Source organism: Pseudophryne corroboree, chromosome 3 (genome assembly GCF_028390025.1).
Source record: "Pseudophryne corroboree isolate aPseCor3 chromosome 3, aPseCor3.hap2, whole genome shotgun sequence".
Classification (NCBI taxonomy): Eukaryota; Metazoa; Chordata; class Amphibia; order Anura; family Myobatrachidae; genus Pseudophryne; species Pseudophryne corroboree.
In genome coordinates, this window is record NC_086446.1 from 376733552 (window position 1) to 376760012 (window position 26461).

Here is a 26461-nt window from a genome sequence, read left to right on the forward strand (position 1 = left end):
AGCCGCTAATCCCCATGGTCCTTACGGAGTCCCCAGCATACACTACGGACTACGAGAAATAGATTTACCGGTGAGTAAAATCTTATTTTTATTTACGTCAACTTTTTTTTGCAATTAAAATTTCCTCTTCAGCTGGACTATGCAGAGGATGCTACAGAGCGTAGACGTGTACTGGAGGTAGAGAAAGAAGACACAGAAGAGCTGAGGCAAAAATACAAGGTGATTTGTTTCTGCTTTAAAGTTTTTCAAAATCTGGGAACCTAATTAATTGAGTGGGCATTTTAGATTAAACTGATTTAAATATTAGAAAACTTTCAACCATGTTAAAAATCCAATTATGAATGATTACTGTAGACGTTCTTTAATCTGTGCAGGATTTTGTGGACAAGGAGAAGGCCATTGCGAAAGCCCTGGAGGAGCTGCGTGCTAACTTTTACTGCGAGTTGTGCGACAAACAGTATCAGAAGCACCAGGAATTTGACAACCACATAAACTCCTATGATCATGCACACAAACAGGTGATGAATGACGAACATGGAAACCTTGTTTTAGAGAAGTCCACTTGTGCCCCTTGCAGCCTGGATGCGCACATTTTTGCTCACAGCCCTGTAGGGCTGCAAACAAAAATCCACGAGCTTAGCAGTTCCATAAGTAAAAGAAATAGATGCATTTTTGCCACCGGCGAGAATAGTCATGGCAAATTTAAGCCTTAATAGTTTATTTGAAAAGAAGTATAGGTATAATATAGGGTTTTTGTGTTTTATATTTTCTTTACATCACTGCGGCATGTCTGAGGAAGCTGGCAAAGAGTTCCCTAGCGACGTCATACCTGTTGAATAGGCTTCCCTTCATATTGCTGTAGCCCAGTACGTGGCTGGCTACAGAGTGTGTGAGTGAATTCAGTAATTTTTGGAAATATGAACCACATTTGTGCTCTTATGGTGGGCGTTGTGGACTTTATAATATGTCAGTTTATCTAAACTGATCTGGGTTGTGGTACTACAGACTCAGAAAGAAACATAAATTCTCCAGAAGCCAATGTAAGTGTTGTTTACTACTTAACACTGAAGTTGCTGTTTGCCAGTATGCTACAGATGTGTCCTCATACATTATTGGTGCAGCCGTGCCAAACAGCTCCTCTCAGCGCGTCGGGTCCGACTCTGCTTGCGCTGAGTGACTTTTTGCATTTTTTTACCCGAAAATGCAGCTTAATTACGATGTGACTAGGATGCACCAGGAGACGGTGCTAATTTATTTGATATGTGTCACTTGTATATCTGTGTGCCACTGAGTCGGAATCTGTTCTACTATGTAGTGGCAGCGAGCTATTTCCATGCAAACTTCCATTGTGCTTCTTATACAAGATCAATCAACACAAATATACAAGTGTTGCATATCTAATTAATCATAGTCTGCTGAGGCATCCTGGTCACATAGCATTGCATCAAAGACACATTATCAGGTAAAATAAAAATGCAAAAATATGCCCAGCACTATCAGCAATAGTCTCGCGTCAAATGGCATATTGAGGCTAGTTGTATGAGGACACGTGTGTAACTGGAGTATAAAAGTGTGCGTATGATTTACATATATATAGCTAGATATAGTATGTGTGTGTGTTTATATACAAGTATATATTTCATGTGCCAGAAGAACTGAGCAACTTCAATTCCCAGTACATGCACAAACACTGCTGCATTAAGTGGTGTCTTTTGCAAGTGAAGTACTGTGTATAGGCATATATCTCTGCAATCTGTTGTCATATCATTCACAGTGAAAATGGCAGCATATAATTATTTGAACGACTTTGTACAAGGCAGAAGTGGGTCACTGTCTTAAAAATCAATACGAAGTTTGGATTTTCACATGCAACCATTCCAAGGCATGCGACCCAACTGTGGCCGACGAAGTACTGTGGACAATTGTTGTCAGAGTAATCTGTCTTAGATTGTTTCATGTGACAGACAATGCCAAAGATAACAGCAACATTTTATATTGGGGCCACAAGTAACATCAGCATTCGAACAGTTCAATTTTCCCTTCTGAGTTACAGGAGTCAGTGGTCCCCTTTGGTCCCATTACTAATGCCACAGCACAAGGCTCTGTGCATCGCTCGGCCTCGTAAACATTGCCACTGGGTGCAAGATTACTGGAACTGTGTATCCTGGTCCAACAATTCAAGGTTCCAACTGTTTTGAGCAGATGATTACGCATGTGGAGAAAAGCTGGCATGCATTAGGACCCCTGATGCATCTGAAGACATCCCTGACTGTACCATCTTTGCGGATCATTTGTACCCGTTCATGTCATGTATTTTTCTCTGACGTCCTAAGTGGATGCTGGGACTCCGTAAGGACCATGGGGAATAGCGGCTCCGCAGGAGACTGGGCACAACTAAAGAAAGCTTTTGGACTACCTGGTGTGCACTGGCTCCTCCCACTATGACCCTCCTCCAGACCTCAGTTAGAATCTTGTGCCCGGCTGAGCTGGATGCACACTAGGGGCTCTCCTGAGCTCCTAGAAAAGAAAGTATACTTTTAGGTTTTTTTATTTTCAGTGAGATCTGCTGGCAACAGACTCACTGCTACGAGGGACTAAGGGGAGAAGAAGCGAACCTACCTGCTTGCAGCTAGCTTGGGCTTCTTAGGCTACTAAACACCATTAGCTCCAGAGGGATCGAACACAGGGCCCGACCTCGATCGTCCGGTCCCGGAGCCGCGCCGCCGTCCCCCTTACAGAGCCAGAAACAAGAAGATGGTCCTGGAAATCGGCGGCAGAAGACTTCGGTCTTCAACAAGGTAGCGCACAGCACTGCAGCTGTGCGCCATTGCTCCTCATGCACACCTCACACTCCGGTCACTGATGGGTGCAGGGTGCTGGGGGGGGCGCCCTGAGCAGCAATATTAAACACCTTGCTGGCATAAAAATCACATAATATAGTCCTAGAGGCTATATATGTGAAAAATACCCCTGCCAGATATCTATAAAAAAAGCGGGAGAAGTCCGCCGGAAAAGGGGCGGAGCTATCTCCCTCAGCACACTGGCGCCATTTTTCCCTCACAGCTCCGCTGGAAGGATCGCTCCCAGGCTCTCCCCTGTAGTTTCAAGACTACAAAGGGTAAAAAAGAGAGGGGGGGCACTAAATTTAGGCGCAGTAGTATACATATAAGCAGCTATAAGGGAAAATCACTCAGTTATAGTGTTAATCCCTGTGTATATATAGCGCTCTGGTGTGTGCTGGCATACTCTCTCTCTGTCTCCCCAAAGGACTTTGTGGGGTCCTGTCCTCAATCAGAGCATTCCCTGTGTGTGTGCGCGGTGTGTCGGTACGGCTGTGTCGACATGTTTGATGAGGAGGCTTATGTGGAGGCGGAGCAGATGCCGATAAATGTGATGTCACCCCCTGCGGGGTCGACACCTGAGTGGATGGTTATGTGGAAGGAATTACGCGACAGTGTCGACTCCTTACATAAAAGGTTTGACGACATAGCAGATGTGGGACAGCCGGCTTCTCAGCTCGTGCCTGCCCAGCTGTCTCAGAAGCCATCAGGGGCTCTAAAACGCCCGCTACCTCAGATGGCAGACACAGATGTCGACACGGATACTGAATCCAGTGTCGACGACGATGAGACTAATGTAACTTCCAATAGGGCCACACGTTACATAATTGAGGCAATGAAAAATGTGTTGCACATTTCTGATGTTACCCCAGGTACCACAAAAAAGGGTATTATGTTTGGGGAGAAAAAACTACCAGTGGTTTTTCCCCCATCTGAGGAATTAAATGAAGTGTGTGAAGAAGCGTGGGCTTCCCCCGATAAGAAACTGGTAATTTCTAAAAGGTTACTAATGACGTACCCTTTCCCGCCAGAGGATAGGTCACGTTGGGAAACATCCCCTAGGGTGGATAAAGCGCTCACACGCCTGTCAAAGAAGGTGGCACTACTGTCTCCGGATACGGCCGCCCTAAAGGAGCCTGCTGATAGAAAGCAGGAGGCTATCCTGAAGTCTGTATATACTCACACAGGTATTATACTGAGACCAGCTATTGCTTCAGCATGGATGTGCAGTGCTGCAGCTGCGTGGTCAGATTCCCTGTCGGAAAATATTGATACCCTAGACAGGGACACTATATTGCTAACCATAGAGCATATTAAAGACGCAGTCTTATACATGAGAGATGCACAGAGGGATATTTGCCAGCTGGCATCTAAAATAAGTGTAATGTCCATTTCTGCCAGGAGAGGATAATGGACTCTGCAGTGGACGGGTGATGCAGATTCTAAAAGGCACATGGAAGTTTTGCCTTATAAGGGTGAGGAGTTGTTCGGGGATGGTCTCTCGGACCTCGTTTCCACAGCGACAGCTGGGAAGTCAGCATTTTTACCCCATGTTCCCTCACAGCCAAAGAAAGCACCGTATTATCAGGTACAGTCCTTTCGGCCCCAGAAAGGCAAGCGGGTTAAAGGCGCGTCCTTTCTGCCCAGAGGCAGAGGTATAGGGAAAAAGCTGCAGCATACAGCCAGTTCCCAGGAGCAAAAGTCCTCCCCCGCTTCCTCCAAGTCCACCGCATGACGCTGGGGCTCCACAGGCGGAGCCAGGTACGGTGGGGGCCCGTCTCAAAAACTTCAGCAATCAGTGGGCTCGCTCACGGGTGGATCCCTGGATCCTTCAAGTAGTATCTCAGGGGTACAAGCTGGAATTCGAGACGTTTCCCCCCCGCCATTTCCTCAAATCTGCCTTGCCAACAACTCCCTCAGGCAGGGAGGCAGTGCTAGAGGCAATTCACAAGCTGTATTCCCAGCAGGTGATAGTCAAGGTGCCCCTCCTTCAACAAGGACGGGGTTACTATTCCACAATGTTTGTGGTACCGAAACCGGACGGTTCGGTGAGACCCATTTTAAATTTGAAATCCTTGAACACATATATAAAAAAATTCAAGTTCAAGATGGAATCGCTCAGGACGGTTATTTCAAGCCTGGACGAGGGGGATTACATGGTATCACTGGACATCAAGGATGCTTACCTGCATGTCCCCATTTACCATCCTCACCAGGAGTACCTCAGATTTGTGGTACAGGATTGTCATTACCAATTCCAGACGTTGCCGTTTGGTCTGTCCACGGCACCGAGGGTATTTACCAAGGTAATGGCCGAAATGATGATACTCCTTCGAAAAAAGGGAGTTTTAATTATCCCGTACTTGGACGATCTCCTGATAAAGGCGAGGTCCAGGGAGCAGTTGTTGGTCGGGGTAGCACTATCTCGGGAGGTGCTACAACAGCACGGTTGGATTCTAAATATTCCAAAGTCACAGCTGGTCCCTACGACACGTCTACTGTTCCTGGGGATGGTTCTGGACACAGAACAGAAAAAAGTGTTTCTCCCGGAGGAGAAAGCCAAGGAGCTGTCATCTCTAGTCAGAGGCCTCCTGAAACCAAAACAGGTGTCGGTGCGTCACTGCACGCGAGTCCTGGGAAAAATGGTAGCTTCCTACAAAGCAATTCCATTCGGCAGGTTCCATGCAGGGACTTTTCAGTGGGACCTGTTGGACAAGTGGTCCGGATCGCATCTTCAGATGCATCGGCTGATAACCCTGTCTCCAAGGACCAGGGTGTCTGCTGTGGTGGCTGCAAAGTGCTCATCTTCAAGAGGGCCGCAGATTCGGCATACAGGACTGGGTCCTGGTGACCACGGATGCCAGCCTTCGAGGCTGGGGGGCAGTTACACAGGGAAGAAACTTCCAAGGACTATGGTCAAGTCAGGAGACTTCCCTACACATAAATATTCTGGAACTGAGGGCCATTTACAATGCCCTAAGTCGGGCAAAACCCCTGCTTCAAAACCAGCCGGTACTGATCCAGTCAGACAACATCACGGCAGTCGCCCATGTAAACTGACAGGGCGGCACAAGAAGCAGGACGGCGATGGCAGAAGCCACAAGGATTCTCCGATGGGCGTAAAATCACGTGTTAGCACTGTCAGCAGTGTTCATTCCGGGAGTGGACAACTGGGAAGCAAACTTCCTCAGCAGGCACGACCTCCACCCGGGAGAGTGGGGACTTCATCCAGAAGTCTTCCAACTGATTGTAAACCGTTGGGAAAGGCCACAGGTGGACATGATGGCGTCCCGCCTAAACAAAAAGCTAGAAAGATATTGCGCCAGGTCAAGAGACCCTCAGGCGATAGCTGTGGACGCTCTAGTGACACCGTGGGTGTACCGGTCGGTTTATGTGTTCCCTCCTCTTCCTCTCATACCCAAGGTACTGAGGATAATAAGGAGAAGAGGAGTAAGAACTATACTCATTGTTCCGGATTGGCCACGAAGAGCTTGGTACCCGGAACTTCAAGAAATGATCTCAGAGGACCCATGGCCTCTGCTGCTCAGACAGGACCTGCTGTTCCAAGACTTACCACGGCTGCGTTTGACGGTATGGCGGTTGAACACCGGATCCTGAAGGAAAAGGGCATTCTGGAGGAAGTCATTCCTACGCTGATTAAAGCTAGGAAAGAAGTGACCGCAAACCATTATCACCGCATTTGGCGAAAATATGTTGCGTGGTGCGAGGCCAGGAAGGCCCCAACGGAGGAATTTCAGCTGGGCCGTTTTCTGCACTTCCTACAGTCAGGGGTGACTATGGGCCTAAAATTGGGTTCCATTAAGGTCCAGATTTCGGCTCTATCGATTTTCTTCCAGAGAGAACTGGCTTCACTACCTGAAGTTCAGACTTTTGTTAAGGGAGTGCTGCATATTCAGCCCCCTTTTGTGCCTCCAGTGGCACCGTGGGATCTCAACGTGGTGTTGGATTTCCTAAAGTCACATTGGTTTGAGCCACTTAAAACCGTGGAATTAAAATATCTCACGTGGAAAGTGGTCATGCTGTTGGCCTTGGCTTCGGCCAGGCGTGTGTCAGAATTGGCGGCTTTGTCATGTAAAAGCCCTTATCTGATTTTTCCATATGGATAGGGCAGAATTGAGGACTCGTCCCCAGTTTCTCCCTAAGGTGGTATCAGCTTTTCATTTGAACCAACCTATCGTCGTGCCTGCGGCTACTGAAGACTTGGAGGCTTCCAAGTTGTTGGACGTAGTCAGGGCCCTGAGAATTTGTTTCCAGGACAGCTAGTGTCAGGAAAACTGACTCGTTGTTTATCCTGTATGCACCCAACAGGCTGGGTGCTCCTGCTTCAAAGCAGACTATTGCTCGCTGGATCTGTAGTACGATTCAGCTTGCACATTCTGCGGCTGGACTGCCGCATCCTAAATCAGTGAAAGCACATTCCACGAGGAAGGTGGGCTCTTCTTGGGCGGCTGCCCGAGGGGTCTCGGCTCTACAACTTTGCCGAGCAGCTACTTGGTCGGGGTCAAACACATTTGCTAAATTCTACAAGTTTGACACCCTGGCTGAGGAGGACCTAGAGTTTGCCCATTCGGTGCTGCAGAGTCATCCGCACTCTCCCGCCCGTTTGGGAGCTTTGGTATAATCCCCATGGTCCTTACGGAGTCCCAGCATCCACTTAGGACGTCAGAGAAAATAAGATTTTACTCACCGGTAAATCCTATTTCTCGTAGTCCGTAGTGGATGCTGGGCGCCCATCCCAAGTGCGGATTGTCTGCAATAATTGTATATAGTTATTGTTTAACTAAAGGGTTATTGTTGAGCCATCTGTTGAGAGGCTCAGTTATTGTTCATACTGTTAACTGGGTATAGTATCACGAGTTATACGGTGTGATTGGTGTGGCTGGTATGAGTCTTACCCGGGATTCAAAATCCTTCCTTATTGTGTCAGCTCTTCCGGGCACAGTATCCTAACTGAGGTCTGGAGGAGGGTCATAGAGGGAGGAGCCAGTGCACACCAGGTAGTCCTAAAGCTTTCTTTAGTTGTGCCCAGTCTCCTGCGGAGCCGCTATTCCCCATGGTCCTTACGGAGTCCCAGCATCCACTACGGACTACGAGAAATAGATTTACCGGTGAGTAAAATCTTATTTTCTCTAACGTCCTAGTGGATGCTGGGGACTCCGTAAGGACCATGGGGATAGACGGGCTCCGCAGGAGACATGGGCACTTTAAGAAAGAATTTAGGTTCTGGTGTGCACTGGCTCCTCCCTCTATGCCCCTCCTCCAGACCTCGGTTTGATACTGTGCCCAGACGAGCTGGGTGCTTTTCAGTGAGCTCTCCTGAGTTTGCTGAGATAAAGTATTTTGTTAGGTTTTTTTATTTTCAGGGAGCTCTTCTGGCAACAGACTCCCTGCATCGTGGGACTGAGGGGAGAGAAGCAGCCCTTCTCTCTGAAGCTAGGTCCTGATTCTTAGGTTACTGGACACCATTAGCTCCAGAGGGATCGTACGCAGGATCTCACCCTCGCCGTCCGATCCCAGAGCCGCGCCGCCGTCCCCCTCGCCGGAAGACAGAAGCCGGGTGAGTATGAGAAGCAAAGAAGACTTCACAGGCGACAGAAGACTCCGTTCTTCACTGAGGTAACACACAGCACTGAGCTGTGCGCCATTGCTCCCACACACCTCACATACTCCGGTCACTGTAAGGGTGCAGGGCGCAGGTGGGGGCGCCCTGGGCAGCATTTGGGACCTCTTTTGGCAAAAGTTAAACATATATACAGCTGGGCACTGTATATATGTATGAGCCCCCGCCAAAAATTGCATATTTAAGCGGGACAGAGGCCTGCCGCCAAGGGGGCGGAGCTTCTTCCTCAGCACTCACCATCGCCATTTTTTCTCAACAGCTCCGCTGAGAGGAAGCTCCCCAGGCTCTCCCCTGCAGATACACGGTAGAAGAGGGTAAAAAGAGAATGGGGGGGGCACATAATTAGGCGCAAAAAACAATATATAAACAGCAGCTACTGGGTTAACATTAAGTTACTGTGTTATTCCTGGGTTTATAGCGCTGGGGTGTGTGCTGGCATACTCTCTCTGTCTCTCCTAAGGGCCTTGTGGGGGAACTGTCTTTAAAAAGGGCATTCCCTGTGTGTGTGGTGTGTCGGTATGCTTGTGTCGACATGTCTGATGAGGAAGGCTATGTGGAAACAGAGCGGGAGCAAATGAATGTGGTGTCTCTGCCGACGGCGCCGACACCTGATTGGATGGATATGTGGAAGGTTTTAAATGATAATGTTAATTCCTTGCATAAAAGGTTGGATAAAGCTGAAACCTTAGGACAGTCAGGGTCTCAGCCCGTGCCTGATCCTATGTCGCAGAGGCCGTCAGGGTCTCAGAAGCGCCCACTATCCCAAATTGTTGACACAGATACCGACATGGATTCTGACTCCAGTGTCGATTACGATGATGCAAAGTTACAGCCAAAATTGGCTAAATCCATCCGTTATATGATTATAGCAATTAAGGATGTGTTTCACATCACAGAGGAAATCCCAGTCCCTGACAAGAGGGTACATATGTATGGGGAAAAGAAGCCGGAGGTAACCTTTCCCCCCTCACACGAGCTAAATGAGTTATGTGAAAAGGCTTGGGAATCTCCAGATAAAAAACTGCAGATTTCCAAAAGGATTCTTATGGCGTATCCTTTTCCGCCAACGGACAGGTTACGCTGGGAATCCTCCCCTAAGGTGGACAAAGCTTTAACACGCTTATCCAAGAAGGTAGCCCTGCCGTCACAGGATACGGCTACCCTCAAAGATGCTGCGGATCGCAAACAGGAGGTTACCCTGAAGTCCATTTATACACATTCAGGTACCTTAATGAGGCCGGCGATCGCGTCGGCCTGGGTGTGTAGTGCTGTAGCAGCATGGACGGATACAGTGTCTGAGGAAATTGATACCTTAGACAAGGATACTATATTGTTGACCTTGAGGCATATTAAAGACGCTGTCCTATATATGAGACATGCTCAAAGAGACATTAGTCTACTGGGTTCTAGAATAAATGCTATGTAAATTTCTGCCAGAAGGGCCTGTGGACTCGGCAATGGACAGGTGATGCCGACTCAAAAAGGCATATGGAGGTTTTACCTTACAAGGGTGAGGAATTGTTTGGGGAGGGTCTTTTGGACCTGGTCTCCACAGCTACTGCTGGAAAGTCAAATTTTTTGCCATATGTTTCCTCACAGCCTAAGAGAGCACCGTATTATCAAATGCAGTCCTTTCGATCACAGAAAAACAAGAAAGTCCGAGGTGCGTCCTTTCTCGCCAGAGGCAGGGGCAGAGGAAAGAAGCTGCACAACACAGCTAGTTCCCAGGAACAGAAGTCCTCCCCGGTCTCTACAAAATCCACCGCATGATGCTGGGGCTCCCCAGGCGGAGCTAGGCCCGGTGGGGGCACGTCTTCGAAATTTCAGCCACAAGTGGGTTCACTCCCAGTTGGATCCCTGGGCAATAGAGATTGTGTCTCAGGGATACAAGCTGGAATTCGAGGAGATGCCCCCTCACCGATACTCAAATCGGCCCTGCCAGCTTCCCCCCACGAGAGGGAAATAGTGTTAACTGCAATTCACAAATTGTATCTTCAACAGGTGGTGGTCAAGGTTCCCCTCCTTCAACAAGGAAGGGGTTATTATTCGACCATGTTTGTAGTCCCGAAACCGGACGGTTCGGTCAGACCTATATTGAATTTAAAATCCCTGAACATATACCTGAAAAGGTTCAAGTTCAAGATGGAATCGCTCAGAGCGGTCATCGCAAGCCTGGAAGGGGGGGATTTTATGGTGTCTCTGGACGTAAAGGATGCATACCTTTATGTCCCCATTTATCCACCTTATCAGGCGTACCTCAGATTTGTGGTACAGGATTGTCATTGCCAATTTCAGACGTTGCCGTTTGGTCTCTCCACGGCACCGAGAATATTTACCAAGGTAATGGCGGAAATGATGGTACTCCTGCTGAAGCAAGGAGTCACAATTATCCCATACTTGGACGATCTCCTCATAAAAGCGAGATCAAGAGAGCAGTTGCTGATCAGCATAGCACTTTCTCTGGAAGTGTTACGGCAACACGGCTGTATTCTAAATATTCCAAAGTCGCAGTTGGTTCCTACGACTCGTCTGCCTTTCCTGGGCATGATTCTAGACACACACCAGAAAAGGGTTTATCTCCCGATGGAGAAAGCTCAGGAACTCATGACACTGGTCAGGAACCTATTAAAACCAAAACAGGTGTCAGTGCATCACTGCACTCGTGTCCTGGGAAAGATGGTGGCATCATACGAGGCCATTCCCTTCGGCAGGTTCCATGCGAGGACTTTTCAATGGGACTTACTGGACAAGTGGTCCGTATCACATCTTCAGATGCATCGGTTAATCATCCTATCCCCTAGGGCCAGGGTGTCACTCCTGTGGTGGCTGCAGAGCGCTCACCTTCTCGAGGGCCGCAGATTCGGCATTCAGGACTGGGTCCTGGTGACCACGGACGCAAGCCTCCGAGGTTGGGGTGCAGTCACACAGGGAAGACATTTCCAAGGTCTGTGGTCAAGTCAAGAGACTTGCCTTCACATCAACATACTGGAACTAAGGGCCATATACAACGCCCTACGTCAAGCGTAGACCCTGCTTCGCGACCAACCGCCAAGGCAGCACAAGGAGCAGAGTGGCGATGGCGGAAGCCACCTGAATTCTTCGCTGGGCGGAGAATCACGTAAGCGCACTGTCAGCAGTGTTCATCCCGGGAGTGGACAACTGGGAAGCAGACATCCTCAGCAGACACGACCTCCACCCGGGAGAGTGGGGACTTCATCAGGAAGTCTTTGCACAGATTACAAGTCGGTGGGAACTGCCACAGGTGGACATGATGGCATCCCGCCTCAACAAAAAGCTACAGAGGTATTGCGCCAGGTCAAGAGACCCTCAGGCGATAGCTGTAGACGCCCTGGTGACGCTGTGGGTGTTCCAGTCGGTCTATGTATTTCCTCCTCTTCCTCTCATACCCAAGGTGCTGAGGATAATAAGAAAAAGAGGAGTGAGAACAATACTCATTGTTCCAGATTGGCCACGAAGGACTTGGTATCCAGATCTGCAAGAAATGCTCACAGAGGACCCGTGGCCTCTTCCTCTAAGACAGGACTTGTTGCAACAGGGTCCTGTCTGTTCCAAGACTTACCGCGGCTGTGTTTGACGTCATGGCGGTTGAACGCCGGATCCTAGCAGAGAAAGGCATTCCGGATGAGGTCATTCCTACGCTGATAAAGGCTAGGAAGGACGTGACAGCTCAACATTATCACCGTATATGGCGAAAATATGTTGCTTGGTGTGAGGCCAGGAATGCTCCTACGGAGGAATTCCAGCTGGGCCGTTTCCTTCACTTCCTACAGTCCGGAGTGAATTTGGGCCTAAAACTGGGTTCCATTAAGGTCCAGATTTCGGCCCTATCCATTTTCTTTCAAAAGGAGTTGGCTTCTCTACCTGAAGTTCAGACGTTTGTAAAGGGAGTGCTGCATATTCAGCCCCCTTTTGTGCCTCCAGTGGCACCTTGGGATCTTAACGTGGTGTTGAGGTTCCTGAAATCCCACTGGTTTGAACCACTCAAAACGGTGGAGTTTAAATATCTCACGTGGAAGGTGGTCATGCTATTAGCCTTGGCTTCGGCTAGGCGTGTGTCAGAGTTGGCGGCTTTGTCACATAAAAGCCCCTATCTGGTTTTCCATGCGGATAGAGCAGAATTGCGGACCCGTTCACAACATTTCTGCCAAAAGTGGTTTCATCCTTTCATATAAACCAACCTATTGTGGTGCCTGTGGCTACTACTGACTTGGAGGATTCCGAGTTACTTGATGTGGTCAGGGCTTTAAAGGTTTATGTAGCCAGAACGGCTAGGGTCAGGAAAACAGAGTCTTTGTTTATCCTGTATGCTTCCAACAAGCTTGGTGCTCCTGCTTCAAAGGGGTCTCGGCATTACAGCTTTGCCAAGCGGCTACTTGGTCAGGTTCAAACACTTTTGCAAAGTTCTACAAGTTTGATACCCTGGCTGAGGAGGACCTTGTGTTTGCTCAATCGGTGCTGCAGAGTCATCCGCACTCTCCCGCCCGTTTGGGAGCTTTGGTATAATCCCCATGGTCCTTACGGAGTCCCCAGCATCCACTAGGACGTTAGAGAAAATAAGATTTTACTTACCCGTAAATCTATTTCTCGTAGTCCGTAGTGGATGCTGGGCGCCCGTCCCAAGTGCGGACTTCTTCTGCAATACTTGTATATAGTTATTGCTTCAATAAGGGTTAAGTTATGGTTGCATCAGGGTTTGACCTGATGCTCTGTTATTTGTCATACTGTTAACTGGTTGTTATCACATGTTATACGGTGTGATTGGTGCGGCTGGTATGAATCTTGCCCTGGATTACCAAAATCCTTTCCTTGTACTGTCAGCTCTTCTGGGCATAGTTTCTCTAACTGAGGTCTGGAGGAGGGGCATAGAGGGAGGAGCCAGTGCACACCAGAACCTAAATTCTTTCTTAAAGTGCCCATGTCTCCTGCGGAGCCCGTCTATCCCCATGGTCCTTACGGAGTCCCCAGAATCCACTACGGACTACGAGAAATAGATTTACCGGTAAGTAAAATCTTATTATTCATGTGGGAGTTGGCGCTTTTCAGCACAAAAGTGTGCAACTGTGAAGGCCCATAGCCACCAGATTATGGCTAGAGGAGCATTCCTCTGTGTTTGGCATCATGAGTATTCCCCCTTGTTTGCTGGATTTGAACCCAATAGAAGACATGAAATGCAGTTCAACGTGCCATCAATGGTAGGGTTCCGCCACTGGTGAATAGAGAATTGAGGACCATTATTCATGAGGCATGGTGTACAATATCTACACGGTACTTTAGAGTCCATGCCCCAATGTGTTGCTGCTGTAATCAAATTGACAGGAGGACCTAAGAGTTGCTAGACATGTGACGGATATATACCTATATTTTAATGCCCTATTTAGATTTTCCTCAGAGTACAGTCACAGCAACATACAGGTGCTCATAACATAATAAAAGCAACAGCAGCACTAACATGTACTAGATATTTTTTTTTACAGTGTATTCAAACTATTTAAGTAACAAAACAGTAGAGAAATTTCCCACAATTAGCAAATCTAATAATGTAATTGATCTTAAGCAATAAAACTCAAATGGCATAATCGCAAATACGGATAGAGATATTTGTTGAATGGACGATCATTAATTGCTGCTGGCATCCCGGAAGTAGGAACTCCATGTGTAGAGAGAATCAGACAAGGTATATAAGGTGAGCACCTGTATGTTGATTGTGGCCTGAGAAAAATTCAAATAAAGAATTGAAACTCTGGTAGTTATCTTTTCTCTAACGTCCTAGAGGATGCTGGGGGTCCATATTAGTACCATGGGGTATAGACGGGTCCACTAGGAGCCACTGGCACTTAGTGTGGGCTGGCTCCTCCCTCTATGCCCCTCCTACCAGACTCAGTTTAGAAAAAGTGCCCGACGGAGCCGGTCACAGCTAGGGGAGCTCCCTAGGAGTTTTCCTGCTTTTCTTATTTTTTATAAGAGTTAGGCACAGGGCCTCCCTGCTTTGTGGGACTTGGGGGGTGGGGGGTAGTGTCCAACCCTGAGAGGTTAATGGCCACTATCTCCGCTGACAGGACACTGAGCTCCTGAGGGTGATGATCGTTAGTCATCCCAGGCGACCGCTCACTCCCGCAGCATGCCGCCACCCCCTAACAGAGCCAGAAGATTCCGGTGGTGAGTGAGTCACCGGCGACCCGACAAACTGGGAGCCGGTATGAATGGCGGCAACAGGGTAGGAGTGCAGTACTAACTGCGCTCCAGAGTGCTCAGCGGTACATCAGTGCGGCGCCAGGAGGGGCGCTATGAGCCAGTGACGTTGATACCCTACACTGGTCACTTTAAGGGCTTTCAGGGACCTCGGTAACGCTGATTGCTAAAATCCTCCGGCCAGTATAAAATTTGAAAGTGCGGGAAGATGCGCCATCATCAGAGGGCGGAGCTTCTCCTCAGAGCGGATCCAGCAGCGTTCAGCGCCATTTGACTCCCTACAGATCAAGCTACAGAGACGCTGACAGGGAGTGCTGTCCCTCCACACGACTCCAGCTATCCTGTGCGGTACCAGGGGTGTTGTAGAAGGGGGGGAGGCTGTGTATTTACTGTGTAGTTTATTAAGGTACACAGTCAGCGGCAGGTATTTTTGTTATAACTACCTAGTGAAGCGCTGTGTGTGTGCTGGCTCCAAGCTCTGTTTTTCTCTGAAGGTACTTGGTGGGAAAACTGTGTCTGACATTTTCCTGTGTGTGTGGGTGTATACTTTTTTACATAGCCATGTCCAGGTTCTCTGTGTTTTATACTGCAGAGGACATTTCTTCTCCAGAGGAATCCATTCCATGTACACAGGAATGTAATGTCTTGTCTCAAATCCCTATTGCTGAGCCAGAATGGCTGACCTCCATTAAGGAAATTATCTCTCAGATCTCTACTAGGGTAGCTCACACTGAGACTGAAACTCGGGTTTTAAAGAATTCTTTGGCAGTTTGGTCAGGTTTAGGGAAGCCAATCCTGGGCCATTTTTTCAATCCCGGGTATCGGGATTGAAAAATGGCCATTCCCGGGATACCCGGGATTGGCTTTTTCCTAGGTGGCCGTCCCCTTGCCCCACCCCGCCCCGCACATATAACTCACCATATACTGGGGGCGGGCGGGAGGGGAACATCTTCTGAACGCTGCTGGCGGCTCCTACTAGCAGCTGACAGCGCAGCGTGACCTCTCACGCTGCGCTGGGGACCCGGAAGCAGGAAGCCGGGCAGCGTTTGAGCGTCCTGTGGACGCTCAATGCTGATCCCTCATTCCCTGGGATTGGAGCTTCCAATCCCGGGATTGTATCCCGGCCATTTTTGGGCCTAAATCCCGGGATCCCGCCGATCCCGGGATTGGCCACCATAGTCAGGTTCTGTTCCTATTCCTTCAAAAACCCCTAGCATTTACCCACAGAAACGTGCACTTGCCCAGATTATGCAAGATGACACGGATACCGACTCTGACACGGCAGATGATGGGGATGTGCTGAGGGGGGCGGCATCCCTGGCAAAGGGGGGGTGCAGCTCATGATTGAGGCCATTAGAGATGTGTTAAACATTAGTGACACAACGCCTGAGCAGGTTGAGGAGGCTTACTTCACAGACAATAAGAAAGCCTCGCTAACGTTCCCTGCGTCTAAAGAACTAAACGCTTTATTTGAAAAATTCTGGAAAACCTGGGAGAAAAAATTCCAGATCCCCAAGAGGGTTCTGGTTGCTTTTCCTTTCCCCGAGGAGGATAGAGAAGACTGTCTAAAAAGGTGGTTTTACCTGTCCCTGGTTCTACCGCGTTAAAAGAACCGGCCGATCGTAAGATTGACACTACACTCAAATCCATATACGCTGCTTCAGGGGTGGCCTTAAGGTCTACTATTGCCTGTGCATGGATTTCTAAAGCTATAGTAAAGTGGTCAGGCACATTACTAGAGGATTTAGATACAATGGATAGAACTGACATTGAACTGTTTTTACAGGATTTTGCTGGGTTCATGGTGGAGTCCATGAAGGACCATGGTACGCTGAATGCAGGGATATCTTCCATGTCGGTCTCAGCTCGCAGGGGACTCAGGATACGTCAATGGTCTGCAGACGCGGAATCCAGGAGAAGTGTGGTGAACCTACCCTATACAGGTCAGGCTCTCTTTGGGGAAGCGTTGGATACGTGGATTTCCACGGCAACCGCGGGTAAGTCACCTTTTCTTCCCTCAGCTACGCCTTCTGCGAAGAAACATGGGTTACTATTCAAACCTTTTCGTGGTACCAAAACCGGATGGTTCGGTCAGACCGATTTTGAACTTGAAATCACTAAACCCCTATCTAAGGGAGTTCAAGTTCAAAATGGAGTCTCTGAGAGCGGTGATCTCAGGTCTGGAGGAGGGGGAGTTTCTGGTATCCCTGGATATCAAGGATGCGTACCTCCACATTCCGATTTGGCCGCCGCACCAGGCTTATCTCAGATTTGCACTGTTAGACAGTCACCGTCAGTCTCAGGCACTGCCATTCGGTCTCTCCACGGCACCGATGGTGTTCACCAAGGTAATGGCAGAGATGATGGTTCTCCTCCGCAGATGGGGAGTGAACATAATTCCATATCTGGACGATCTGCTGATAATGGCATTGTCCAGGGAGAAGTTGTTGCAGTCCATTGCTCTCACGACTCGTCTGCTCAGGGACCATGGTTGGATCCTGAACCTTCCAAAGTCACGTTTGGAGCCAACAAGGAGATTCTTTGCTGTGGATGATCCTCGACACGGAAGTGCAGAGGGTGTTTCTACTGGTGGAGAAAGCGTTGGTCCGGGATGTCCTGAAGCCAGCCCGGGTATCGATTCATCAGTGCATTCGCCTTCTGGGGAAGATGGTTGCCTCTTACGAGGCTCTACAGTTCAGAAGATTTCATGCTCGATCCTTCAACTGGATCTCCTAGACAAGTGGTGGGGTTCTCATCTACATGTGCACCTGAGGATACGTCTGTCACCGAAAGCAAGGATTTCACTCCTCTGGTGGCTACAAATGCCTCACCTTCTGGAGGGCCGCAGGTTTGGGATTCAGGACTGGATCCTTCTAACTACGGATGCAAGTCTCCGGGGATGGGGCGCAGTCACTCAAGGGGAAACCTTCCAAGGAAGGTGGTCAAATCTGGAATCCAGTCTTCCAGTAAACATTCTGGAACTAAAAGCCATGTACAACTGTCTTCTCCAAGCGGTACACCTTCTGCGAGATCGGGCCATTCAAGTACAGTCAGACAATGTGACGACGGTAGTTTACATAAACCGACAGGGCGGATTGAAGAGCAGACCTGCAATGTCAGAGGTAACAAGAATTATCCTCTGGTCAGAAAAGCACGAGGTGGCACTGTCAGCAATTTTCATTCTGGGAGTGGACAACTGGGAAGCGGACTTCCTCAGCAGACACGATCTCCATCCAGGAGAGTGGGGCCTCCATCCGGAGGTTTTCACGGAGGTGACAGATCTTTGGGGTGTACCTCAAATAGACATTATGGCCTTCCGTCTCAACAAGAAGCTTTGGAGGTATTGTTCCAGGTCAAGAGACCCGCAAGCAGTGGCGGTGGACGCCCTAGTGACTCCGTGGGTGTTCCAGTCGGTGTTCAGGCAATCCTCATTGCTCTGGACTGGCCAAGAAGGGCTTGGTACGCGGATCTTCTGGATCTACTGTTGGAAGATCCGAGTCCTCTTCCTCTTCGGGAGGATCTGCTGCAGCAGGGGCCGTTCGCTTATCAAGACTTACCGCGGCTACGTTTGACGGCATGGAGGTTGAACGCCAGATATTAGCTCGGAGGGGCATTCCAAAAAAGGTTATTACTACTTTGATACAGGCTAGGAAAGGAGTAACGTCTACACATTACCATCGCATTTGGAAAAAGTATGTATCTTGGTGTGAATCCAAGAAGTTTCCTACGGTGGAGTTTCAATTGGGACAGTTTCTCCTCTTCCTGCAAGCAGGTGTGGATATGGGGCTGAGGTTGGGATCCATGAAGGTCCAGATTTCGGCCTTATCCATCTTCTTCCAGAAACAGCTGGCTTCCCTCCCTGAGGTTCAGACTTTCTTGAAAGGGGTTCTGCATATCCAGCCTCCCTTTGTGCCGCCTACGGCACCCTGGGATCTTAACGTGGTGTTACAGTTCCTCCAATCGGATTGGTTCGAGCCTCTACAAGAGGTTGAGGTCAAGTTTCTCACGTGGAAGGCTGTCACTTTGTTGGCTTTAGCTTCTGCTCGACGTGTGTCGGAGTTGGGGGCTTTGTCTTGTAAAAGCCCCTACTTTGGTCTTCCATGAAGATAGAGCTGAGCTCCGGACGCGTCAGCAGTTCCTTCCGAAGGTTGTGTCGGCATTTCATATCAACCAACCTATTGTGGTGCCAGTCGCTACTGACTCCGCAATGTCATCAGTCCTTGGATGTTGTAAGCGCTCTAGAAATCTATGTGAAGAGGACTGCTCGTCACAGATAATTGGACTCCCTGTTTGTCCTGTATGATCCCAAGAAACTTGGGTATCCTGCTTCTAAGCAGGCAATATCTCGCTGGATTAGGTTCACTATCCAGCATGCGTATTCTACGGCAGGATTGCCGTGTCCAAAATCTGTTAAGGCCCACTCTACTCGTAAGGTGGGTTCTTCCTGGGCGGCTGCCCGGGGTGTCTAGGCTTTACAGCTTTATCGAGCGGCTACTTGGTCTGGGTCAAACACGTTTGCTAAGTTCTACAAGTTCGATACTTTGGCCTCTGAGGACCTAAAGTTTGGTCGTTCAGTTCTGCAGGAGCCTCCGCGCTCTCCCCCCCATTCTGGGAGCTTTGGTACATCCCCATGGTACTAATGTGGACCCCAGCATCCTCTAGGACGTAAGAGACAATAGGATTTTAATTACCTACCGGTAAATCCTTTTCTCGTAGTCCGTAGAGGATGCTGGGCGCTCACCCAGCGCTTCATTATCCTGCAGTGGTTACTTGGTTCAGTACTGCTTTGTTCTTAGTAGTGTACTGCATTATTACTTGGTTCAGTAATGTTATTCAGTTGTTGCTGAGTTTTCAAGCTAGTTAGCTTGGTTTGTCTTGTTTGTGTGAGCTGGTGTGATTCTCGCCACTATCTGTGTAAAATCCTTCTCTTGAAGTTGTCCGTCTCCTCGGGCACAGTTTCTAGACTGAGTCTGGTAGGAGGGGCATAGAGAGAGGAGCCAGCCCACACTATTATACTCTTAAAGTGCCAGTGGCTCCTAGTGGATCCGTCTATACCCCATGGTACTAATGTGGACCCCAGCATCCTCTACAGACTACGAGAAAAGGATTTACTAGTAGGTAATTAAAATCCTATTTTTTTTTATCCCTAAATGATGTCATGGTTCATTCAGGTACTAAAACAAAACCACCTTCTTAATATTGTGTAGGTCCCCCACGTGTTGCCAACACGGCTCTGACCCATCAAGGCTGGACTTCACAAGACATCTGGCACCAAGATGTTAGGAACAGTTCCTTTAAGTCTCAGCCATCTTGCCTTCATCCCATAGTACATCCTGCTGCACACTTCCCCAGGTACAAGACGTGCATGCACCCAGCTGTCCAAATGATGTAAAAGAAACCATGGTAATCAGAGAAGGACACCTTCTTCCATTGCATCATGGTCCAATTTTGATGCTCACGTGCACATTGTAGGCGCTTTCAGCGGTGGACAGGGGTCAGCATGGGCTCTTTGATCGGTCTGTGGTTACGCAGTAAGCTGCAATGCACTGTGTGTTCTGACACCTTTCCATCAACCAGCGTTAATGTTTTCAGCAATTTGTGCTACAGTAGCTTTTCTGTGCGATAGGATCAGACAGGCTAGCCTTCGCTCACTCTCGCATCAGTGAGCATTGAGCGTCCATAACCCTGTCGTCAGTTCATTGGTTGTTTTTCCTTGGAAGACTCTTAGTGGGTACTAAACACTACCTCACAAGTAGTGCCGTTAGGAGTTGATCTGACCTAGTGTGTACCCATCACAATTTGGCCCTTGTTCGCTCGGATCCTTACGATTGCCCATTTTTCTTGCTTTGAACATATCACCTTCAATAATTTGTTCACTTGCTGCCTAATATATCCCACCCCTTGACAGGTGCCATTGTAATGCGATAATCAATGTTACTCATTTACCTGTAAGTGGTTTTAATGTTATGGCTAATCAAGATTTCCCTTTTCCTCTTTTTCTCTTTTTCCTTTTTCTCTAACGTCCTTGAGGATGCTGGGACTCCGTAAGGACCATGGGGAATAGACTGGCTCCGCAGGAGATAGGGCACTTTAAGAAAGCTTTGGACTCTGGGTGTGCACTGGCTCCTCCCTCTATGCCCCTCCTCCAGACCTCCGTTTTACACTGTGCCCAGAGCAAGATGGGTGCACTGCAGAGAGCTCTCCAGAGTTCTCTGCCTAGAAGCATTTTTGTTTGGATTTTTTTCTACCTTTTACTACTTTTTCACAGGGAGCACTGCTGGCAACAGGCTCCCTGCATCGAGGGACTGAGGAGAGAGGAGCAGACCTTCTTGTCAAAGATAGGCTCTGCTTCCTCGGCTACTGGACACCATTAGCTCCAGAGGGGGTGAACGCAGGTTCTTACTGGGCGTCCACCCCCGGAGCCGCGCCGCCGTTATCCTTACAGAGCTAGAAGTACAGAAGACAGAAGTCATCAGGCGGCAGAAGCCTTCAGCTTCACTGAGGTAACGCACAGCACTGCAGCTGTGCGTCATTGCTCCCATACACCTCACATACTCCGGTCACTGTAAGGGTGCAGGGCGCAGGGGGGGGGGCCCTGGGCAGCAATATAAACCTCTGCATGGCAAAAAGACTATATACATGTACAGGTGGGCTCTGTACATGTATATTAAAGAGCCCCCGCCATATTTTACTAAGTTTGAGCGGGACAGAAGCCAGCCGCCGAGGGGGCGGGGCTTCTCCCTCAGCACTCACCAGCGCCATTTTCTCTCCACAGCACTGCTGAGAGGAAGCTCCCCGGACTCTCCCCTGCTTACACACGGTGAAAGGGTGCTTAAAAGAGAGGGGGAGGGGGGCACATAGATGGCGGTTTACATATTATACAGCGCTGCTGGGGGAAAACATTTTGTGTTGGTCTCCAGGGTTATTGCGCTGGGGTGTGTGCTGGCATACTCTCTCTCTGTCTCTCCAAAGGGCCTTGACAGGGATACTGTCTTCAGGAAAGGGGTTCCCTGTGTGTGTGTGTGTGTGTGTGTGTGAAGTGTGTCGGTACGCGTGTGTCGACATGTTTGACGAGGAAGGCTTGCTTAATGTGGAGGGGGAGTGCTTGAATGTCAGGTCGCCGTCTGCAACGCCGACACCGGAATGGGTGGATATGCTGAATGTCTTGAATGCAAATGTCAATCTATTGCATAAAAGGTTAGACAAGGCAGAAGCTAGGGATCAGTCAGGTAGCCAGTCCATGCATGTCCCTGGGGCGCCAGGTCCTTCGGGACCTCAGAAGCGCACCATATCCCAGATCGATGACACAGATACCGACACAGATACTGACTCTAGTGTCGACTATGAAGATGCAAAATTACAGCCAAAGGTGGCTAAGGGTATACGGTACATGATTATTGCCATTAAAGAGGTTTTGCATATTACTGAGGAACCCCCTGTCCCTGACACGAGGGTACACATGTATAAAGGGAAAAAGCCTGAAGTCACCTTTCCATCCTCATTTGAATTAAGTGACTTGTGCGGAAAGGCTTGGGAATCTCCGGATAGGAGACCACAAGTTCCCAAAAGGATTCTCATGGCGTATCCTTTTCCACAAACTGATAGGATACGCTGGGAATCTTCGCCAAAAGTTGACAAGGTGCTGACACGTTTGTCCATAAAGGTGGCACTGCCTTCTCAGGATACGGCTTCCCTCAAGGAACCTGCTGATCGCAGGCAGGAAATTACCTTTAAAGCACATTTACAATCATTCCGGTACTATTGCTCGACCGGCTATGGCGTCGGCCTGGGTTTGTAGTGCGGTTGTGGCATGGGCAGATTCCTTATCTACGGAAATTGACACCTTAGATAGGGACGCCATTCAAATGACCATAGAGCATATCAGAGATGCTGCCTTGTATATGAGAGATGCTCAGAGAGACATTTGTTTATTAAGCTCCAGAATAAATGCTATGTCTATATCTGCTAGGCGGCTCTTGTGGACCCGACAGTGGACGGGAGATGCAGATTCAAAGCAGCATATGGAGTCCTTGCCTTACAAAGGGGTGGAGTTGTTTGGAGACGGCCTCTCGGATCTTGTCTCTACGGCTGGTAAGTCAAATTTCTTACCTTATGTCCCCCTCGCAGCATACAAAAAAGGCACCTCATTAGTGCAGTCCTTTCGTTCCAATAAAAACAAGAAGGTACGTGGATCATCCTTTGTTGCCAGAGGGAAAGGCAGGGGAAAAAAGCTGCACACAGCTAGTTCCCAAGAGAAGAAGTCCTCCCCTGCGTCTGCAAAGTCCACCGCATGACGCTGGGGCTTCCCGAGGGGAGGCAGATCTGGTGGGGGCTCATCTTCGGTTTTTCAGCCACGTCTGGGTTCACTCACAGGTGGATCCCTGGGCATTAGAGATTGTTTCTCAGGGATACAGGCTGGAATTTGAAGACTTGCCTCCTCGCCGATTTTTCAAATCGGCTCTGCCGGCTTCCCCGTCAGAGAGGGAGCTAGTTTTGGCAGCAATCCAAAAATTGTATATTCAACAGGTGATTGTCACCGTTCCTAATCTCCAGCAAGGAGAGGGATATTACTCAACCCTGTTTGTGGTCCCGAAACCGGACTGTTCGGTCAAACCCATTTTAAACCTGAAATCTCTGAACCTGTACTTGAAGAGGTTCAAGTTCAAAATGGAATCACTCAGGGCGGTCATCGCCAGCCTGGAGGGGAGGAATTGGATGGTGTCCCTGGACATAAAGGATGCTTACCTTCATGTTCCGATATTCCCCCCGCATCAGGCGTTCCTGAGATTTCCAGTGCAGGACTATCACTACCAATTTCAGACGTTGCCGTTTGGGCTTTCCACGGCCCCCGAGAATTTTCACCAAGGTAATGTCGGAAATGATGGTGCTCCTGCGCAGGCAGGGGGTCACAATTATCCCATACTTGGACGATCTCCTCATAAAGGCGAGATCTCGGGAGAGGTTGCTGGACAGCGTGTCTCTGTCCATGAAGACGTTGCAGATACACGGCTGGATTCTCAATATACCGAAGTCCCAGCTAGTCCCTACAACGCGTCTGACCTTTTTGGGGCTGATTCTAGACACAGACCAGAAAAAGGTTTTTCTTCCGATCGAAAAGGTTCAGGAACTCATAGCCATGGTCAGGAACCTATTAAAACCAAAAAAGGTTTCAGTGCATCATTGCACGTGGGTCCTGGGGAAGATGGTGGCTTCCTACGAGGCCATCCTTTTCGGTAGGTTCCATGCGAGGACTTTTCCTTGGGACCTCTTGGACAAGTGGTCCGGGTCCCATTTACAAATGCATCAAAGGATCACCCCGTCTCCCAGGACCAGGGTATCTCTCCTGTGGTGGCTGAACAGTGCTCACCTACTAGAAGGTCGCAGGTTCGGCATTCAGGACTGGGTCCTGGTGACCATGGACGCAAGCCTCCGAGGCTGGGGAGCAGTGACACTGGGAAGAAATTTCCAAGGTCTCTGGTCAAGCCTAGAGTCTTGTCTCCACATCAACGTCCTGGAGTTGAGGGTCATATACAACGCCCTGCGTCAAGCGGAGGAATTGCTTCGGAGAAAACCGGTTCTGATTCAGTCAGACAATGTCACGGCAGTGGCTCATATAAACCGCCAAGGCGGAACAAGCAGCAGAATGGCCATGGCAGAAGCGACCAGGATTCTACGCTGGGCGGAAGGCCATGTAAGCGCGCTGTCAGCGGTGTTCATCCCGGGGGTGGACAACTGGGAGGCGGACTTCCTCAGCAGGCACGACCTGCATCCGGGAGAGTGGGGACTTCATCAAGAAGTCTTCGCACAGCTCACGGATCGTTGGGGACTGCCTCAAATCGACATGATGGCATCCCGTCTCAACAAAAAGCTAAAGCGGTATTGCGCCAGGTCAAGGGACCCTCAGGCGGTAGCGGTAGACGCTCTGGTGACACCTTGGGTGTTCAGATCGGTCTATGTGTTTCCTCCTCTTCCTCTCATACCCAAGGTGTTGAGAATAATACGAAGAAGCAGGGTCAGAACAATACTCATTGTTCCGGATTGGCCACGGAGGACTTGGTATCCGGAGCTGCAAGAGTTGCTCGCAGGGGATCCGTGGCCTCTTCCTCTAAGGCAGGACCTGCTGCGGCAGGGGCCCTGTCTGTTCCAAGACTTACCGCGGCTGCGTTTGACGGCATGGCGGTTGAACGCCGGATCCTAGCGGAAAAAGGGATTCCGGAGGAAGTCATTCCTACCCTGATCAAGGCTAGGAAAGATGTTACGTTAAAACATTATCACCGTATATGGCGGAAATATGTTTCTTGGTGTGAGGCCAGAGCTGCTCCTACGGAGGAGTTCCATTTGGGCCGTCTACTTCACTTCCTTCAAACAGGAGTGACTTTGGGCCTAAAATTAGGGTCCATAAAGGTCCAGATTTCGGCCTTATCCATTTTCTTTCAAAGAGAATTGGCCTCTATTCCTGAAGTACAGACCTTTGTGAAGGGAGTGCTGCATATTCAGCCTCCCTTTGTGCCTCCGGTGGCGCCTTGGGATCTTAACGTGGTGTTACGTTTCCTCAAGTCACCTTGGTTTGAACCACTCAAAACTGTGGAGTTGAAATACCTCACGTGGAAAGTGGTCATGTTGTTGGTGTTAGCTTCGGCAAGACGTGTTTCCGAATTGGCGGCTTTATCACATAAAAGCCCATACTTGGTTTTTCACGTGGATAGGGCAGAGTTGAGGACTCGCCCTCACTTTCTGCCAAAAGTGGTCTCATCTTTTCATGTGAACCAACCTATTGTCGTGCCTGTGGCTGCACGGGACTTGGAGGATTCCGAGTCCCTGGATGTAGTCAGGGCTTTGAAGATTTATGTGACCAGAACGGCTAGAATCAGGAAGACTGAAGCTTTGTTCGTTCTGTATGCGGCCAACAAGGTTGGCGCTCCTGCTTCAAAGCAGACTATTGCTCGCTGGATCTGTAACACGATTCAGCAGGCGCATTCTACGGCAGGATTGCTGTTACCGAAATCTGTTAAGGCCCACTCCACTAGGAAAGTGGGCTCTTCTTGGGCGGCTGCCCGAGGGGTCTCGGCATTACAGTTGTGCCGAGCAGCTACTTGGTCGGGGACAAACACCTTTGCAAAGTTCTATAAGTTTGATACCCTGGCTGAGGAGGACCTCCTGTTTGCTCAATCGGTGCTGCAGAGTCATCCGCACTCTCCCGCCCGTTTGGGAGCTTTGGTATAATCCCCATGGTCCTTACGGAGTCCCAGCATCCTCAAGGACGTTAGAGAAAATAAGATTTTACTTACCGGTAAATCTATTTCTCGTAGTCCGTAGAGGATGCTGGGCGCCCGTCCCAAGTGCAGACTTCTTCTGCAAGACTTGTATATAGTTATTGCTTACATAAGGGTTATGTTATAGTTTTTCGGTTGAACCGTGGCTATGTTGTTGTTCATACTGTTAACTGGGTAAGTTTATCACAAGTTATACGGTGTGATTGGTGTGGCTGGTATGGATCGCGCCCTTAGATTTACAAAAATCCTTCCTCGTACGGTCCATCTCCTCTGGGCACAGTTTCCCTAACTGAGGTCTGGAGGAGGGGCATAGAGGGAGGAGCCAGTGCACACCCAGAGTCCAAAGCTTTCTTAAAGTGCCCTATCTCCTGCGGAGCCAGTCTATTCCCCATGGTCCTTACGGAGTCGCAGCATCCTCTACGGACTACGAGAAATAGATTTACCGGTAAGTAAAATCTTATTTTCTTTTTCCTTCCTCGTACAATTGGTACAAAAGA

General features: G+C 49.1%; 1 protein-coding gene across 8 annotated transcripts in view; it reads left to right on the plus strand.

The window, feature by feature from the left end:
• GPATCH8 (G-patch domain containing 8) overlaps positions 1-26461 on the plus strand; it is a 145081-nt gene that overhangs the window by 78487 nt on the left and 40133 nt on the right. For 6 of the 8 annotated variants that reach the window (XM_063959957.1, XM_063959954.1, XM_063959959.1 and 3 more), the window contains 2 exons: positions 133-219; positions 375-518. In XM_063959957.1, the coding sequence (XP_063816027.1) occupies positions 133-219; positions 375-518 (231 nt within the window). Of the gene's footprint in view, positions 1-132; positions 220-374; positions 519-19951; positions 20044-26461 lie in introns of those variants that run through there. The other 2 variants (XM_063959956.1, XM_063959958.1) reach the window with 2 other exon arrangements.